The sequence below is a fragment of the Micromys minutus genome, assembly GCF_963924665.1.
Source record: "Micromys minutus genome assembly, chromosome: 3".
Taxonomy (NCBI): domain Eukaryota; kingdom Metazoa; phylum Chordata; class Mammalia; order Rodentia; family Muridae; genus Micromys; species Micromys minutus.
In genome coordinates, this window is record NC_137972.1 from 8,047,864 (window position 1) to 8,065,019 (window position 17,156).

A 17,156-nucleotide genomic window follows, 5' to 3' on the forward strand; every position below is an offset into this window, starting at 1 on the left:
TGAGGCTAGCCTGGGTTACATACTGATGCCTGTCTCACTAAACATAAATGAATAAATGGTACGGCTCCTCTGAATAAAGTTACTCCATGTCTCTGAAACAGAAAATGACATAAGCCTCAGGTTAGGAGAAATGGGGAGGGAAGAAATTTTATACATTTACAATCTGTGGGACAGAAATCATAGATTTCTTGTTTCGTTGGTCTGAGTTGGGAGTAGTAGCGGGTATAGTGGTGTATATTTGTAACACTTGGGAGGCTAAAGTAGGGTCAACATAAATAAATCTGTCTTAAGGAGAAAAACAGCCTCTCTCTCTTAATAACACTACTTCAGAACTATGACCACTACAGTAACAGTGATACAAAGCTGTTAGTTTTCTCTTACAATTGTTCTTATTTTTGTGGTAAATTTTGAGACAGGGTCTTTTATAATCCAAGCTAGCCTCAAACCCAGGGTCAAACTCAAACTGCAGCCTCCTGAGAAATCAGGATCACAAGTGTGTGCCACCATGCCCTGCTAAGACACAGTGCCAAAGACACTGTGATGGCTGTCCTGTGAGATGCTCCCACTCCAACTCTACAGACAGCAAGCTCTTGGTAGCAGCGAGGAGGCCTATACCGTTCTTAGCTCCACCATCTTCTTACTCTTCCGCAAGGTCACATAGGAAGCTATCGTCGATGACTCGGGTGTGGGTGACTTTGTCCTCAGAGGAACTCCGACTGGGAAGTGGGAACCTGAAAGTTAGAGCACTGTAAGTTCCACAAAACACTTGTGAGCTGGCGTGGTGCCGTGCCAAGCATCACACTGGAGGCTCTGCTGTGCACACGTTCCTAGTGAGCTGGGACTGGACCTGACCCAGGACCAGTGCTCTCCTGTCACTCGGATCTGGTGGGACTGGACAGAAGGCTCAGTGGCTATGTCTCCTGCTGTCACAGAGGTTTGGGGTCCCTCTGTCAGTGTCATTGCTGCAACTATCTGCACCTCCAGCTGTAAAGGTCCCATGCCCTCTCCTGCCCTCTGAGAGACCCACATGAGGCATAGATGAAAAATAAAACACATAACAAGATCTCACAAAGATCTGTTCATTATATTTTTAACTTTGTGTATGTATGTATTGAAACTGGGTCCTCTGGAAGAAAGACAAGTTCTCCTAATCCATGGGCCATCACACTTCCTTATGGTGACTCTTTTGCCCAAACTTTTCTGGTTCTTTTAATTCTAATTTCTTTAAAAACATGTTTTTGTTTTTTAAATATTTATTATATATGAGTACATTGTAGCTGTCTTCAGACATGCCAGAAGAAGGCATTAGACCTCATTACAGATGGTTGTGAGCCACCATGTGGCTGCTGGGAATTGAACTCAGGACCTCTGAAGAGCAGTCAGTGCTCTAACCACTGAGCCACCTCTCTAGCCCTAAACATGTTTTTCATCTAGGCACTCTGATGCAGAGGCAGGTAGTGCTCCGAGTTCAAGGCCAGGTATTCAGGAGTCCTAAAACAGCCAAGGCTGGAGAGAAACCCCACCTCAGAAAACAAAACACACATATATTGGAATTTTTGTTTTATGTGTATGTGTGTATTCCATGTGTGTGTGTGTGGTGCCAGAGGTTAGAAGGGAGTTTGAATCCCCTGGAACTAGAGTTATAGATGGTTGTGAGACTTGAACCTAGGTCCTCTGTAAGTACTTTTAAACCTCTGAGCCAACTCTCTGGCTTCTTTTCTGGAGTTTACTATGTAGAGAAGGCTGGCTTTGAAGTCCCAGAGATTCACCTACTTCTGCCTTTTAAGTGCATCACCACACACAGCTCAAAACATTTTTTAACTGGGAAACTCAAAGGGATCTCAAAGATTTCAGATACGAGTTTATAGATTTATGTACATACTGGTTGAAATATATATACTAAAATATCTGAAAACAAAGACATAAAACAGGTAAAATACTGTAAATGCTGACCTTTAACAACAGGAGCTTCTGTCTCAGAAACTGGCTCTGATTTTTCTTCTCCATTAGATTCATCAACTTCTGCCACTGTGGTTAACTCTGGCTCACTCTTGTAGAGTCTATAATCTGGACCCTTGAATGGAAGAGAAGTGATTGTAACAACAAAAGCTGCATACGCACTGCAGCCTGTACCTTGACTAGGTGGGAGGCTCAGTGCTAGAAGGTTTGTCTAGCACCTGAAAGGTCCTGGGCTCAACTGAAAATAAGTTTGCCTTTAAAGATGCAAATTGAAAGCCCCAGCTGGCTACTTCTGATATAATACATGTCATGTGATAACTGAGTAGAAAGCTTTATTTTTCTTCTTTAGAAAAATTTTTAATTAGTAAAACTTACTATTTTAAAATTAAGAATATTCCTAGGACAAAGTATGTTGGTTTTTTTTTTTCTGTGTGTAGGTATCCAAAGGCCTTGCACATACTCTAAAGATTTATTTATTTTATGTATATTAGTGTTTGGGTTGCCTGGTGCCCACAGGCTACAAAAGGGTGCTGGATTCCTCAGAACTGCAGAGGAATTGTGCATTGCGAAGAACAATAAATATACTGAATCTGGGGTCCTGAGCCACTTTTCTAGCTCCTTGCTGATCTCATGTAGCCCAGACTTGCCTTGACCTCTTGACCTTTTGACCTCCCAACGATATTCTGCCCCCTTGCTCTGCTTGAGGCTACTCAGTCTCGGTTGGTTTAGAGTCACATCTCTCCTGCATCTATCTACCTCTCCGAGTGCTCGGATGACAGATGGGTACCATCATACCTGGCCCCAAGTCACATTTTTATCATGGTCAAATGAAGGTCTAAAATAAGTCACAGAATCCAATAACTCCCATCTAGACGTTAAGTCTGAGTGAGCAAGGTTTATCTCAAACTAAATTCCTATCAAAGAATACAACATCCCCACCATTAGCCAAGCTCCATTTTCTTTTCTTTTCTTTTTTTCCCCTTGGAAACAGGGACTTACTTTATAGCTCAGGCTGGTCTTGACCTCACAATGCGCTTGCCTAACCCCAGGTCCCTGAATCTCCTCCTTGCTTATGACAACATCTTCACTTCTCACTGAAGCCTCACTCCCAGCCGCAGGGAGCGCTGCTTCTTGCCAGTGCCTACATCCTTCCGTGGTTTCCTAAACTGCTCAGTGCCCATCCATTTTGCTATTTCCCTATTTTCTGATCTAAACACTCTGTGTCTAACACTATGAAACAGCAAATTTAAAATACAGTTTGATCAAAATGTGCAAAGTAACCACTTTATGAAAAACAAAATATAAAATTATGAGAACAACGAATGAGAATGGTAAAATGTAAATTGAAAAAACAAAGGGTAATGTCATATGCACACAAAAAAGCACTAGCTAAAAAATGGAGTTATGGCAAAAATAAGCTAGAGTATGAAATAAATAAATTAAAAAAATGGGCAGGTATACATAATCATTCTGTGGCTACTCCAGCCACTTACACAGTGAGATCCATTTCTTGGATATCCTTGAACTTGATGAATCTTCTTTTCTTCAGGCAGATGCACGGGGCCCCTGCTATAACAGAGCAAGGAGCTGCTATCACTGGGCAGAGGGGGGATTATGGGAGGCTGCTCTGTAAAGTCATAAGACCGAGGAAGTGGAGGCCGAGGTGGGACTACTTCCTCTTCCTAAAGATTGTAGAATAGTCACCTTATTTAGATAAGCAGATTGGATTAAGCATTTCTAAACTGTTTTCATTGCTATGTTAACTTAAAGTTACTTTAATATGATTAAAGGGACACTGCCAAGCACACTGCCAAGCCAAGAGTCTTAGGTTGAAAAACCAAAACAATTGAGCCTGATAGTCAATGATGGGTTTTAAATGCCACATGCTTTCTCCTACATGTATGGGTAGCTTTACCTACCCAGACAGGCTATTATGTGAATATGCTGTACATCACTGAAAAACCAGAAGGAAAAAGAGATGGCAAAAACAAAACCAACCAACCAACCAACCAACCAAACAAACAAACAAAAAACACCCCCAAAACTTATGTATTTTTGGTGCCTTTGAGAGAAAAAAAAAAATTTACTTTTTGGCTTTTAAACAGAACTCAAGGGCACAGGTTTCCTCGGTTAGGTTGACAGTATCTCTTTGTTGTTAAAATTTCTCTATGGCATGCATGACAAAGCTAACTTCATTCATAAGAGGCTATGATAAATATCTAAATTACAAGGAAAAAGTACAATGATGTTAAAGTTTTAACAGACAAAAAGTAGTCACTAATTTGAATTTTGCATTTAAGGAAGAAAAATCATGTTAAATTCATTAAGTCACCAATTACTAAGTCAGTAACATTTTAAGATTAAAATGACCTAAATATATTTTTATATTTAAAAAACATTTTTTCCTTCTGAGACAGTCTTGCTATGCAGCCCAGGCAAACTTACCTCTTCCTGCCTCAACCTCCCAAGCACTGGGGTTACAGGTACACACCACCACCCCAGGCAGGCTGAAACTATTTCTTTCAGGAACAGAGGAGATGTAACTACTTTTAATTTCACTTGTTAACATTCCAGTTAGCTAGAAAAGCAAGCCAAGCTTACCTCGCTTTTGTACTTAGCTGACGAGAGAGGCTGTGGTCCTGCCAGACCTAGGGAGATGAAAAAGCATGACTGTGTATGCTAAGAACACATTCTTTTCTTCCTCCTCCTCTTCCTCTTCTTTATTTTTTGGTTGGTTTCTTCTTCAAGAGAGGGTTTCTCTGAGTAACTGTCCTGGCTGTCCTGGAACTTGCTCTAGACTAGGCTGTCCTGGAACTCGCAGAGATCCCCCTGCCTCTGCCTCCTGAGTGCTGGGATTAAATGCGTGTGCCCCCACTGACCAGCAAGAGCAACTTTCTAAACCCACAGAAAGAATGATTTCAGTTATCTTAATATTTAAAACCATTTTAAATGACACGTATTTATTCTGTGGACATGTACATGCACATGCCAAGGTGCACACGTAGGAGGCAGAGGATGACCTTTGGAGGTGGGGCTCAGGGATCAAAGCCAGGTCTCCAGTCCTGCAGCCAGTGTCCTTGCCCAGTGAGCCGTCTCAGCAGGCCAGCCCCGCTCTACTTACTTTAAATGGTCTTCAGTGCTCTGTCCCTACCCAGCTACACTCAGGATTTTGTTATCTTGCCTGCCGCTGACTGAGGAAATGCCCTGGCCTCAGCCTCCCTAGTGCTAGGACTATGGTGATAGCTTCAACCTGGTGAAGCGTTCAGTTTCTTTTTTGGTTTTTTGAGACAAGGTTTTTCTGTATAGGCCTGGCTGCCTGGAACTTGCTCTGTAGACCAACCAGGCTGGCCTCGAATTCAGTGATCTGCCAGCCTCTGCCTCCAGAGTGCTGGGATTACAGATGTTTATTACCACCACCATGTGGCCTAAATATTAAATCTAAAAAATGGTATTTGGGGCTGGAAAGATGGCTCTTTGGTTAAGGTCACCACCTGGGTTCTCAGTTGGAGGCTCACAACTGTCTTTAGCAGTTCTAGGGGATCTGTTGCCCTCTTCTGACCTCCACGGGCACAAGTTACACAGATGAACATGGACACCAGTACACATAAAGTAAGTTAAAAAAATCTTTAATGTAAGAAAAGAAAGGGGCTGGAGAGAGGGTTCAGTGGTTAAGAGCACTGACTGCTCTTCTAAAGGTCCTGAGTTCAAATCCCAGCAACCACATGGTGGCTCACAACCATCTGTAATAAGATCTGTTGCCTTATTCTGGTGTGTCTGAAGACAGCTATAGTGTATATAATATATAAATCTTAAAAAAAAAAGGAATATGTAGAAACAGGTTTCCTCAAACATTACTGGTACACACAGTAATCTTTTATGAGACCAGTCTGGCCGTATTTTTTAGAATGGAGTACTATCCTTTATACTGTGGGACCTGGTGGAATGATGCCTGTTACAGAGTGACTTACAGACGGTAACAAACAGAACTCCAGACACAACACATGTTCACCAATATGGAAAAGGGTGAAGCACGGTTAATCTATACAACAGTCTCAGGCAACTACTATTACATTTGGGACGGGAAAAGTCAAGAAGATCAGTCACCATGCTAACGGTAGCAGGAACTGCATTCATTGGTTAGAAATAAGAAAAGACAAGGTGATACTGACATATGTTGATATATTGTATATGTGTGTGAAACTTTCAAAATATAAATAAAATATGTTATTAAAAGTGTGGGTGGGGGAAGCAGGGCTGGAGAGATGGCTCAGAGGTTAAGAGCACTGGCTGCTCTTCCAGAGGTCCTGAGTTCAACTGATAACAACCACATGGCGGCTCCCAACCATGTATAAGGGATTCTGATGCCCTCTTCTTTGCCTGCAGATGCACTCATACATTAAATAAATAAAACTTAAAGAAGCTGGGGGGGGGCAAATTGAGGAAAAGGTGTAGGATCACTTCAGCCCCCCACCCCTAGAAGATTCAGAAGGTAAGAGTAGCTAACGTACCTTCAGTAATCACATACACAGTTCAGGTTTTGTGTGGCTGTGGCTGCCAGAATTACTGCTTTTAGTTTATTAACTTATGTACTCATTCAATGGCACAGAGTAACCGTTTTCTGATGATCAACTCTACTAAGATGACAAATTTAATGTCTTTCCATTTAGACACAGCCATGCAAAGCTGACCCACCTGTTTCTGAAGAGCCTCTTTGCTGTTTGTGTTTGCTCAACCCCTCCATGACATCTTGAATTCTCCAAAGTTCTTTTTGAATCTGTGCCCGTTGAATTCCTGCCGACTCACTCTATCAGTAAAGATGGACAGATCACTGTGGTGCTTGAGTGGGAAATGTCCTCCATGGACTCATGCATTTGAACCCTGGGTTTCAGCTGGTGGGGCCTTGACAAAGGCAGTACACACTGGGTAGGAACTCTGACGGCTTACAGCTGGGCCCCTGTTCTCACTCTCTCTCTCCTGAGTGTGTGCCAGCCTCCAGCCATTCCTGCCATGCCTTTCTTGCTACAACAGAACTGAGAGCCAGAAGAAACCCTTTCTCCATTAAGTGCTTTTTGTTAGGGTTTTCTATGACAGCAACAGGAAAAGAACTAATCCAACAGTGAGCTATGAAAAAAGTCAGCCTTTTAAGTTCTACCAGTTATGTAATAGAAAATGAGAGCCTCAGAGGATTAAGTCCCCAGGATATTGAGGATTACACATGTGAGGCCACAGTGCTGCAAAGGTGAGAGGTAAAGCACAAAGAGAAAACCACCGAATTTCTCTGATTACATGTGCTACTGTATACGCTTGCTGTGTGCCTCACCACTCTTAGAAGGGACGAGAGAAAAATTCTTCCTAAGTAAAAACAAGCCCCCGAGAAGAGAAGGAAAGCCACAGAAGGTTCATGATGGGCTCCCTCGACTACAGATCCATTTGGTCTCACACACAGCCAACAGTGGGCTGCAGGTCAGCAGTGCTTTTGTCCAGCACACAAGACTCTCAGTACAACACCAGGACTGGATTTAAGGAGTAACTATTGTGCAGTTGTTGGTCAGTTACAGCTGCTAGTTTGTTGTTGCAGGTGTGGAAGTGGGCAGTCCAGGGGCAGAGCTGATGACACCTATCTCTAAAGGCCCAGGATCACCTCCTCCCAGCCTTTCTGTACAGGGACCCGTATTATCTGTAGTTTCATCACTCACTGAAAGGCATGGGATATGTCCTGAGGATAAGGGCTCCTGTACTACTTCCTAAATCCTAAAACAAAACAACAACAAAACCAACCAAACAACAAAAAACAAAACCAAAGAAACACTTGGCTGACAGAAGTAAGTAAGTGTGTTTTCAATACAAACATTTAATCACAACTACTTTTACTCTATTCTGGTACATTCACTTTCTTATTTAAATATCGCATATCATACCTTTAGGTTAAAAATCATACTGTTTCAAGACTCTGTTATACCTTTATTACCCTTGAAGGAAAATACATTTTTCTTGGGGCTGGAATGATAGCTTAGCTCTTAAGAGCACTTGCTGCTCTTCCAGAGGGCATACACTGAATAGCTCACAACCACCTGCAACACTGAGTTCAGGGACCATTACTGTCCTCAGCCTCTGAGGACCCACACTTGTGGCATACAGTGTCCTATTGTTCTATTGCTGTGAGCAAACACCCTGGCCAAGGCCAAACTCTCCCATCTCTCCCCCAGAGACAGGGTTTCTCTGTGTAAACCTGGCTGACGCCAAACCCAAAACTCACAGAGATCCGCCTGCCTCTGCCTCCTGAGTGCTGGAATTAAAGGCAAGAACTACAGCTGCCAACTTTTTGGGGGGAGGCAAACTCTCATAAAAATAAAGTGTTGACTTGTTTACAGTTTCAGAGGGTTAACTCCTGATCAGCATGGCTGGAGGCACACAGGCATAGTGCTGACGTAGTACCTGACAGCTACAGTCAGAGAAGAGACTGAGCCTGCTGTGCCTTTTGAAACCCCAAAGCTCATCCACAATAACATACCTCCTCCAACAAGGAGGAGAAGGTGTGCTCTGTTGAAGAAATGTGTCACTGTTGTAGGTGGGCTCTGGGCTCTGATGGCTCTTAGTGCTCAAGCTCTGACCAGTGAGTAGAGAATCCCCTTCTGGCTGCCTTCAGACAAGATGTACAACTCTTAGCACCTTTTCCAGCATCAAGTTGGCCGGCATGCTGTCTTGTTTCCTGACACAATAATGTACTGAACCCTAAAATGTAAGCCCCAATTAACCTCCGCATTAAATGTTGTCTTTTATGAGAGTTGCCTTGGTCATGGTGTCTCTTCACAGCAACAGAATCCAAACTAAGACAGTGTCTCACTCAGCAGCTCTGGCTCTTCCTCTGAATTCTCTGACTGCTCTTGTTTACCACCCTTCCTGGTTACAGGTCTGTTTTCAGTGTCTATTCGCCTGAAGACCTGCCACTGTCTCAAATATTATAAAACACATAGGAAGGACTCAGGAATGAAAGCTCAAGAGAAAAACAACAGACAGAAAGAGAAGATTAACTACAAAAGTCAGACACTTGCATACCTGTATAGTATAGATTTTATAGTAATTAAAATACAGATATATGTTTTTGGCAACCTAAAATTTATACAATGCAAATTTAATGTTTTAAGGTTTAGTTTTATTGTGATTGTGTGTGTGTGTGTGTGTGTGTGTGTGTGTGTGTGTGTGTGTGTGTGTTGGTCTGAATGAGAATGGCCTCCATAGGTTCATATATCTGAATGCTTGGTCACCAGAGAATCAAACTGCTTGGGAAGGATTAGGGGGTGTGGCCTTGTTGGAGGAGGTATGATATTGTGGGTGGGCTTTGGGGTTTCAAAAGCCACAGCAGGCTCAGTGTCTCTCTTTGCCTGTGGCTGTCAGGTACTACGTCAGAGTCTAACTGTAAGCAAGCCCCCAGTTAAATATTATAAGAGTTTGTCTTGAACATGGTGTCTCCTTGCAGCAGCAATAGAACAGTGAGACAGTGTGGGCCACATGTGTGGGTACCCTCAGAGGCTTGAGGACACAATCGATCCCCTGGACTTAGTGTTATAAGTAGTTGTGAGCTAGTCAATGTGGGCTCTTTAGCAGGGCAGCAAGTGCTCTTAAGGACTCTAGTCCCAAGACAAATATTATTTAAAAATAAATATTATTTGGTAACCTCAGTATGCAAGAGTTCCAAGTAAGATATTTACTAGAGAAAAACAAAACCACTGTATATAATTAACAGTTGAGTTTCAGCAGTCACAGAATGACGTGAGGAGTCTAAACCAAATTTATAGGAAATGTTGAGAGCTGAGGTGAGCATGAGAGAGCAGAGCTGAGGGAGCAGAGCTGAGGTGAGCATGAGGGAGCAGAGCTGAGGGAGCAGAGCTGAGGTGAGCATGAGGGAGCAGAGCTGAGGGAGCAGAGCTGAGAGAGCAGAGCTGAGGGAGCAGAGCTGAGGGAGCAGAGCTGAGAGAGCAGAGCTGAGGGAGCAGAGCTGAGGGAGCAGAGCTGAGAGAGCAGAGCTGAGGGAGCAGAGCTGAGAGAGCAGAGCTGAGGGAGCAGAGCTGAGAGAGCAGAGCTGAGAGAGCAGAGCTGAGGGAGCAGAGCTGAGGGAGCAGAGCTGAGGGAGCAGAGCTGAGGGAGCAGAGCTGAGGGAGCAGAGCTGAGAGAGCAGAGCTGAGAGAGCAGAGCTGAGGGAGCAGAGCTGAGAGAGCAGAGCTGAGGGAGCAGAGCTGAGGGAGCAGAGCTGAGGTGAGCATGAGGGAGCAGAGCTGAGGTGAGCATGAGGGAGCAGAGCTGAGGTGAGCATGAGGGAGCAGAGCTGAGGTGAGCATGAGGGAGCAGAGCTGAGGTGAGCATGAGGGAGCAGAGCTGAGGGAGCAGAGCTGAGGGAACAGAGCTGAGGGAGCAGAGCTGAGGTGAGCAGAGCTGAGGTGAGCATGAGGGAGCAGAGCTGAGGTGAGCATGAGGGAGCAGAGCTGAGGTGAGCATGAGGGAGCAGAGCTGAGGGAGCAGAGCTGAGGTGAGCAGAGCTGAGGTGAGCATGAGGGAGCAGAGCTGAGGTGAGCATGAGGGAGCAGAGCTGAGGTGAGCATGAGGGAGCAGAGCTGAGGTGAGCATGAGGGAGCAGAGCTGAGGTGAGCATGAGGGAGCAGAGCTGAGGGAGAAGAGCTGAGGGAGCAGAGCTGAGGGAGCAGAGCTGAGGGAGCAGAGCTGAGGGAGCAGAGCTGAGAGAGCAGAGCTGAGGGAGCAGAGCTGAGAGAGCAGAGCTGAGGGAGCAGAGCTGAGGGAGCAGAGCTGAGGGAGCAGAGCTGAGGTGAGCATGAGGGAGCAGAGCTGAGGTGAGCATGAGGGAGCAGAGCTGAGGTGAGCATGAGGGAGCAGAGCTGAGGTGAGCATGAGGGAACAGAGCTGAGGGAGCAGAGCTGAGGTGAGCATGAGGGAACAGAGCTGAGGGAGCAGAGCTGAGGTGAGCATGAGGGAGCAGAGCTGAGGTGAGCATGAGGGAGCAGAGCTGAGGGAGCAGAGCTGAGGGAGCAGAGCTGAGGGAGCAGAGAGGAGAGAGCAGAGCTGAGGGAGCAGAACTGAGGGAGCAGAACTGAGGGAGCAGAGAGGAGAGAGCAGAGCTGAGGGAGCAGAGAGGAGAGAGCAGAGCTGAGGGAGCAGAGAGGAGAGAGCAGAGCTGAGGGAGCAGAGAGGAGAGAGCAGAGCTGAGGGAGCAGAGCTGAGAGAGCAGAGAGGAGAGAGCAGAGCTGAGGGAGCAGAGAGGAGAGAGCAGAGCTGAGGGAGCAGAGAGGAGAGAGCAGAGCTGAGGGAGCTGCACTAAACACAAAGAAGCACCAGCACTCCAGGGCTCACTGGTCCAGTAAGATGCAAAGGTTTCAGAGAGGAGATGGGGACGCCGTGGGAGAGTGAAAATCCTTTCACTGAAGACACTGAATGTGTATCTTAGAGGCCAACAGTATGAGTCCGTGAAGGCCACAGAGGTAGACTACAAACAGACGGCCTTTCCTACCTGCACTTCTCCAAGGTGATCCAGCTGATCCTGCATCTGGTTCCTGGTAACAGTCACATCATACTCTAGCTTGTCATATTCTCTCCAGGCTCGTTCCAGCTCCTAAAATCAAAATGTTCATCACTTTAAAGGGGACCCAAGCTTTCACAGAATCATCAGCATGCTTAAAATCTCCCAAGACTTGAGAAAACTGTATGGTTTATTCTGGGAAAAATAAGAATATCTTTGGCAGTGTTGGTTACTGAAGCCAAAACATGGTAAGCAAGTGTTTTACTGTGGGGCGCCGCCCACACATTCCCACGCTTCCGTCATTACAAGATGGCGCTGATATCTGGCTGGAGTTAGCAGTAAACAAGCCATGTGCGCACAGGCTGGGTAACTTCCGCTTCATGAGTTCCGCCTCTTCCGTGGCGTCATAGGGCCTGGTGAGTTTCAACCAATCAGGGGGCTCCGCGTCCAAGGCAAGGACTGATCCCTTTATAGGGGAAGGGCTGGATAGCTCCTCTCTCTTCTGCCTCTCTCTCTTCCTCTCTTCCTCTCTTCCTCTCCTCTCTCTTCCTCTCTTCTTCCTCTCTTTCTCCCGTTGGTTTTCGGCCGTCTCGTGGAGCCTGTTTGTCCTGTTCGTCTCCTTGGATCTCTTGGTTTTCTCCGTCTTTTTCGTCACGTGAAGCAAGTACTGGTTTTACAGAGCAATAAAGTTTACCGCAGAAGGATTCTATTTTGTGTGCCGCGTCGTTCTTGCAGGCGAGACGGTTGCGCGGGACATTTTACCAAGTTACATCTTCAGCACCCACACAGGAACTGCTGTAGCCCACTCTCCTATACGGTCTCCTCTTTCTCAAGACTCGGTTCCTTCAGAGAAAGCATGTGGTGCTTTTTCAGAGTCAGCCTTATTTAATGTAATGACCTCCTCCAGTTCCATTTATTTTTTTGAGCAAATATGAAGATTTAATTTTTCTTTATGTCTGCCAAAAAAAACCCCAAAACAAAACAAAACAAACAAACAAACAAACAAAAACCCACCATGGTATATTTATCGGATTACATACTTTCAGGCTGGATCCATTTCCTAGCTCTTGTGACTGTCGGCCACACAGCCCTGTTTGGTCTCTTTTGGGAGCCTGACACCCGTGCTTCAGTGTGCATCCTCAGTTGTAGAGAGAAGAGTCCCACACCCACCCAGCATTTGCTGACCTCTGTTTTCCTGTAGTTTTGGTTGTGAGCCTAGCCTCTGACAACCTAGCCATCTCTCCAGCCCAACAAAAGTATTTCTTTAAGAAAGTTTTATAATGAATTTATATTTATTCATTTTAAACATTTATTTATTTTTCTTTGTTTCTTTATGTTTTTTAGTGTTGGAGAGATGGCTCAGCCATTAAAGACCACTGGCTGCTGCTCTTCTAGAGGTCCTGAGTTCAATTTCCAGCAACCACATGGTGGCTCAGAGATCTGATGCCCTCTTCTGGCATGTAGGTGTACATGCAGATAGAACACTCATACATAAAATAAATCTTAAAAAAACAAAACTTTAAAGTTCTCTTTTTTATTTTTTTATTTATCTGCCCATCTGTGTAGGTGCCTGCAGAGACCAGAAAAGGGGGTTACACCTCTTGGAGCTGAAGTTCCAGGCAGTTTTGAGCTGCCTGTTGTGGGCACTAGACCAAACTGAGGTCCTCAGGAAGAGCAGTGAATGCCATCTTTCTGGCATTTCAATTTTCTCTCTCCCTCCCTACTTCCCTCCTTCCCGCCAGCCCTGGCGCCCTCTCTCTGATCCCGTCTCACTATAACCCTGGACCTGATCTTGCAGCCTCCTGTCTCGGCTGGATTATAAGTATGTGTCTCACCCCATACCTAGTTTACGTTAAAAAAGCTGGGCATGGCAACATATGACTGCGATCTCTGATACTCAGAGGCTGAATCAGGAAGGACCTGGTAACTCCTAAGATCTGGTTTAAAACAACGGTTGTAGGAATATGGAGCTATAGGGTACTTGCTAGGTATATGCAGGGACTTGGGCCAGTCCTAATAGAAAGGGGAAGAAATAAAAGTTTGTTTGTGTGAATGTTAGCCTCATTACTAACTTCAGTGGACCTTTATATGGATATAAAAATCAGTTTTCTGATTAATGAAATTAATAAAATTTTCTCTAGCAATCTTTTATTCAGAAAGCAGAGGCAGGAGAACTCTCTGTGAATTCAAGACCAGCTTGGTCTACATAGAGTTCCAGGACAGCCAGGGCTACACAGAGAAACCCGTCTCAAAACAAAACAATCTATGTATATATTCACATTTTATTTATACATTTATTCATTTGTATGTAATGTGGAGGTTAGAGAACAATTTTGGGGAGTCATTTCTTTCCATCATGTAGTTTTTTTTTGGGTTCAAAACTAGATCATCAGGAAGCAAGCATCTTTGAAAGCTAAGCCATCTTGCTTGTTTTTTTGCTTGACCTGTTCATCTTGTAATTTATGCACATCAAAGGAACAGAAAATATAAGCAGGTGACCCCTGAAGGCTCTGGGAGGGAAATGAGGCTTGGAACCTCAAGAGACAGCAGGGGCCAGGCAAAGTCAGTGCCTAATTCTCTTGTGCAAGGAAAGTTTTCAAAGTCACAGGATATATGGCTTAAACCTCTAATCCCAGCACTTAGGAGGCGGAGGAAGGTGGTCTTTGGGAATTCCGGCCAGCCTGGGCTACAGTGAGGAACTACTACTGAGTTCCTACTGAGGAACACTAGACACAACTCAGTGGTTCGCAGTGACTGTTACTTCTGCAGGGGACCTGAGCTCAGTTCCCAGTCCCATGTCGGGCAGCTCTCACCTGCTGTAACTTCACCTCTGGGGAATCCAACTCCTTCTGGCCTCCTCAGGTACCCACACACCCACATAAATAAATTAAATCTTAAAAAACAAAAACAAACAACCAACCCCACAAGAATTCAGAGCAGGTCTCTAACCATAGAAAAAGGTCGATCTTGGTTTAAATGTCCCAAACACAAGTATATCAACAAGAATTAAGAGATAAAATTTCACTGTGTAGCATAGGCTGAACTTAAACCTCTAGTAATCCTTCTGCCTTGGACTCCTGAGTGTTAGTCTTATGGGAGATAAGATACCACATTTGGCTGAACATCTCTTGTGATAATAAGACTAAAGACAGCCCAGCCAAATATATAGAGAAAAGACAAAAACCTGCAATATATACACAAACACACACACACACACACACACACACACACACACACACACGTATATATGTATATATACATATTTTTTTTTTCTCATTTTGTAGCCCCAGCTGACTTCAAATTAACCCACAGACATTTGCCTGCCTCTGTGTCTAATCCTGGATCTCTAAGTGTTGGTATATATCATGAGGGTATAGCAACAGGTGGCCAAGCCTTTTTCTTTTAAGAAAGGTTCTCACCAAGCTGTGCATCCTGACCCTGAACTCATTCTACTCTCATGCAGGTCTTGAACTTAGTGATTACTCTGCCTCAGTCTCCTTGGACTGTGCCCCCAGGTGGCTCTAGGAAAGTCAGTGTACTCACAGCAGTGGCTCGGGACAGCTCCCGACACGTGCTCAGCAGTCCGTTTTGCAGGTCGTCCCTCTGCAACACCACAGTTTGAATGGCAGCTGGGTTATCTGCGTTCATCTCTATCTCCTGGCTGGCAGACAGCAAGGCTTGCTCGAGCGTGTACTGTGGCAATAAGGAGGACACACTTAAGGTTCTGCATCAGTGAGCTGGATCCTGTAACTCTGGCTACAGTGTCCGCACAAGCAGCACAGCACAGGCAGCGACAACGACCGCAGTGAAGATAACCGCCCTACCTTCTCCTTGTGCAGCTGCTGCAGCTTCTCTTCCAGCGCTCGAACCACTTTATCCTGTTCACACAGTCTGCTTAATTTGGCCTAGAAGAGAAGATGTGTTTTATTAGCAATTTAAAGTCTTTCCTGTGATGGGGGGAAGGGAGCCACTTAAAATAGCCATGAACTATCTAGCTGAACTTTAAAAAATTTAATTAGTTCTTTTAAAATAATTTTTTAAATTTAAGTATTTATTATATGTAAGTACACTGTCGCTGTCTTCAGACACACCAGAAGAGGGCATCTGATCCCATTACAGATGGTTGTGAGCCACCATGTGGTTGCTGGGATTTGAACTCAGGACCTCTGTAAGAACAAGCAGTGCTCTTAACCACTGAGCCATCTCTCCAGCCCTAATTAGTTCTTTTAATTGAAAAATATTTTATATAATATATTCTGATTACATTTTCCCCTTTAGGCCATTTTTATTTCAATCAGAACCACCAAAAGTAAGAGCTTTTTGGCAGGGAGTGTACCATGCCCCTTTGATCTCTGAAGGTGGAGGCAGGTACATCTCCAGTCAGGTCTATATAATGAGATCCCGATTCAAAAAGGGGGGTAAAAATGAAGTAAGAGCAATCAAATACTTTGACATTTTTCTTTTTCTCTTAGATCTGGGGGATAAAACCCAGAGTGTCAGGAATGCTAAGCAAATGCTCTACCTCCGAACCATGGCCCTAGGGTAAACTGCTTGTTTGTTGGAGACAAAGTTGTCTTCTGTAGTTCAAGCTGTCCTGGAACTTCTTCAAATCATACTGCCTTAGCTTTGCTGGGATTGCAGGAATAATGATTCCTGGCTTTATTTATTTACTTTTAATTCTTAGTAACAGTTGTATATAATGTCGCAGGCCTTTATAGTACTTGAGAGCCAGAGACAGGAGTGCAAAGTTAGCCTGGTCTACAAAGTGAGTTCTGGGGGCCAGAAATACTTACATCAATATCAACTTCTTCAGGTCTGTATTTGTATAATGTGCCTCTACATTCATCTTGTGACAGCTAGAAGAAAATGCCATAAAGCAATTGTAAAACCCTATTTGAGTAACATATCCAGTCCATAGTGAATACTTTAAATTTCTGTCAAAATAATAGTATGCCAAGCGTGATTTTAATCATTTTTATACTTCTAGAAATTTAACTCAAGCACAAACCATCACAAAAGTAAAGAAACATTCAGCAGTAATACATCACACAAGATACAAGAGAACAATGCCAAGGCAAGCTTCTCAAATAACAATCTGGCCAAACAAAATTAATATAGCACCTTCCATTTTCCACTGTAAAGACACACATTATTTTGATGGAAAACGGACAAACACAACCATAGCAGCTGCACTGCATTAAATGTCTGCACCAGCACATCCAGGGGAAGCTCTGTCACAGTGCACACACTTGTGTACTGTGTGCACTCAAGCCAACACATCTTAGCACAACTGCATTAACGAGACCTACAACACTGTGTACACATAGGTAATATAAACACACATACACAATAGAGACTTATCTTGTTCTTCTGTCTTAAGAACTAAAAGATAATGAGGAAAAGGGCAGGTTTAATTGCAACAAGGAAATAATTTGAAACCTCATAAAACAGAAAGCCTGTCCAAGTAATGAATAACATTGCAAAAGAGGTTTGTGTTGTCGGCTGACAGCCTGTGTGATACTGTAAACAATGGCTGTTACTGTAGTGCGGGGGACTGAACTCAAAGCTTCATGCATTAGCATCAAGCTCTTGCAGCAGAGCACATGACACCCCCATCTTGTAAGGGATCATTCTTCCATGTATCAAAACCTCTTTTAACGTTCTCCTGTCT

At 44.3% G+C, this 17,156-nt stretch overlaps 1 protein-coding gene across 8 annotated transcripts in view; it reads right to left on the reverse strand.

Moving 5' to 3' along the window:
• The window catches only part of PLEKHA5 (pleckstrin homology domain containing A5), a 169,094-nt gene that overhangs the window by 10,303 nt on the left and 141,635 nt on the right, over positions 1–17,156 (reverse strand). For 5 of the 8 annotated variants that reach the window (XM_080913970.1, XM_080913973.1, XM_080913967.1 and 2 more), the window contains 10 exons: positions 16,832–16,867; positions 16,279–16,341; positions 15,310–15,390; positions 15,029–15,178; positions 11,477–11,578; positions 6,652–6,763; positions 4,561–4,607; positions 3,453–3,641; positions 1,954–2,074; positions 616–731 (listed from right to left, as the gene is read on the reverse strand). In XM_080913970.1, coding sequence (XP_080770096.1) covers positions 616–731; positions 1,954–2,074; positions 3,453–3,641; positions 4,561–4,607; positions 6,652–6,763; positions 11,477–11,578; positions 15,029–15,178; positions 15,310–15,390; positions 16,279–16,341; positions 16,832–16,867 — 1,017 coding nt within the window. The remainder of the gene's footprint in view (positions 1–615; positions 732–1,953; positions 2,075–3,452; positions 3,642–4,560; positions 4,608–6,651; positions 6,764–11,476; positions 11,579–15,028; positions 15,179–15,309; positions 15,391–16,278; positions 16,342–16,831; positions 16,868–17,156) is intronic. The other 3 variants (XM_080913972.1, XM_080913971.1, XM_080913974.1) reach the window with 2 other exon arrangements.